The sequence below is a fragment of the Pinus tabuliformis genome, chromosome 6 (assembly GCF_031772625.1).
Source record: "Pinus tabuliformis cultivar Carrire ecotype Pingquan chromosome 6, CPIR1, whole genome shotgun sequence".
Lineage (NCBI taxonomy): Eukaryota > Viridiplantae > Streptophyta > Pinopsida > Pinales > Pinaceae > Pinus > Pinus tabuliformis.
In genome coordinates, this window is record NC_142292.1 from 1462298968 (window position 1) to 1462301268 (window position 2301).

The window sequence follows — 2301 nt, forward strand, 5'->3', positions numbered from 1 at the left end:
ATAAAAGCCAGATGATCGTGACAAACATAGATCGTAGGGACAAGAATTGCTCACTCCACCACCTGTAGCCCTCCTGTACAGAAGCAAATACGCGGTAAGGAAAACAAAAGGATATAGACAATTCATACCAGATTTTCTGTGTCTGAGCACATTGGAAGAACATGTGGACATTGGTTTCATGATCCGAGAGGCACATGGAGCATCGTCCCGGCCCATTCCACCCCTTCTTTTGTAGTACCTCCCAGGAGAGGTTCCTGTTGGAGAACACCAGCCATGAAAAAAGAGTGCATTTGAGTGGGCAGGACACTTTCCACAGAGACATCGGAAATTTTGAATCCGCAGCCCCAGGAAGGCCTTCAACCATGACAGAGTAGATGTCCTTCACCCTAACCGGCTGAGTTGATTTTTATATGGCCCAAACCAATTTGTCTTTGTTGCCTATGCGCTGAAAACCTGTATTTGATAAGTTCTGGGACACCGAGGCCCAAATCTGTCTCAAATGAGGAGGAAGCGGTAATTCCTCCACGCCAATCCAAACAAGAGAAGAGGAGGACCATTCTTTAATCAACTTTTCCCAAGTGAATATACCTTTTGCTTGGAGGAAGAGAGAAATGCTTCTTGGGATCAGAAGCTCCAGATTATTGACAATGGGGTCAATGCCAATGTAGATAGAGGAACCTGAATACAGCCTCCAATGGAGATTCTGAATGAAGAAAGGAAAAATTTTCCTGAAACTATTCCAAATATCCGAACCCGATTTCAAACCAAAAGAAGGTCTCCGGTACCAGAACTCCACGCTGCGTCCTTTCAAATATCGATTTCGGATAATCTTGCTCCATGGCCCGGCCCCAAAAATACCCCTGCAAAGCGATTTGCATAGTAAGGCCCTTCCAAAGATTTTCATGTTGATAAGACCCCAACCTCCATTAATCTTCGGCCTCGAAATGATATCCATTTTGACAAGATTTATCTCAGACTGAAATGATTTTCCTCCCCATAAAAAATTGCCCGCAATAGAAACTAGATTTTTTATAATGGAGGCCGGAAGATGAAACAGATGGGACCAATAAACTGATAATTGAGCTAAAACTGACTGAACCAGAATGAGTCTTCCGGCAAGAGATAGAAATCTCGCTTCCCAAACAGAGATTTTTTTGAAAAATCTGTCAGTTAGCCAGGACCAATCGCGTGAACCATATCCTTTTGCCTTCAGTGAGAAGCCCAAATATTTGAAACCGCTCCTTATAGAAGACAATGGAATGCCAAATAAATCAGCGATCCATAAAACAGTGGCATTATCAATATCGTTGTGGAACAACATTGATTTAGCCTTATTAATCACTAGGCCAGATGCTGATTGGAACCTGTTGAGAATATCCTGCAAACACTCCCATGAAGCTCTACACAACATGGCAAAGATGAGCACGTCATCGACAAATAAGTTGTGAGATAAAGATATATCTTTGCATATTCTTACCGGCCTGCACCTCTGATCCGTCACCGCTTTCCTTATCTAATTGCTGAGAGTGTCCATCACGAGAATGAATAATAGAGGCGATAAAGGGTAGCCTTGATGGAGGCCTCTTTCAGCTTTGAAAAAGCTGGTTGGAATGCCATTGACAATTACAGCATATTTGACGTTTTCAACGCATGCCATGATCCAGTTTATGCATGGCGATCTGAGGCCAATCTTTGCCAGCAGAATTCGGAGGAATCCCCAGTCGACGCAGTCATAAGCTTTAGTCAAATCTATCTTCAGAATGGCAGCATCAATGTTTTTTGAAATGATTGAGAAAAGACATTCCTGGGTCATGGCCACTGCATCCAGAATATTCCTGTCCTTGAGAAAGGCATGTTGATGATTTGTAATATATAAATTTAACACTGGCTTCATCCTTTCTGCAATGATCTTGGAGATGATTTTAAAAAGGATATTACATAAAGCAATCGGCCTGAAGTCATTGAAAGACTCGGAGCGATCTTTTTTTGGGATCAGAGCGATAAACGTGGCAGTGATGGCGCTGTTTATGTTTCCAGATCTCCTTGTGGCCTCAACCATCCCAAGCAAATCTTCTTTAAATAAGTCATAAAAATGAGAAAAAAATTCGATGGACCAGCCATCAGGGCCGGGATATTCAAATAAGATGAAGGAAAAAATAATAATTTACACAGAGTTGGAAGGAAAAATTGTGTTGATAAGTCGAACCTGAGATCTTATATGCGCCTTAGTTGTGTCTACTCAGTGGTGAATTATGAGCATGACCTCCTATATAGATTAAATGCATGAACAAACTTCTTCGG

General features: G+C 41.9%; 1 protein-coding gene across 1 annotated transcript; it reads right to left on the reverse strand.

Moving 5' to 3' along the window:
- Window positions 1-406: 406 nt before the first annotated feature.
- LOC149264141 (uncharacterized) lies at window positions 407-1411 on the reverse strand. Its single transcript, XM_089396023.1, has one exon. It carries the CDS (start codon window positions 1409-1411, stop codon window positions 407-409), a length of 1005 nt encoding a protein of 334 aa, XP_089252149.1.
- Window positions 1412-2301: the final 890 nt, after the last annotated feature.

Bases quoted from the DNA above. Each gene is read 5' to 3' on its own strand.
- LOC149264141 (XM_089396023.1), bottom strand. From the start codon at position 1,411: ATGTTGTGTAGAGCTTCATGGGAGTGTTTGCAGGATATTCTCAACAGG.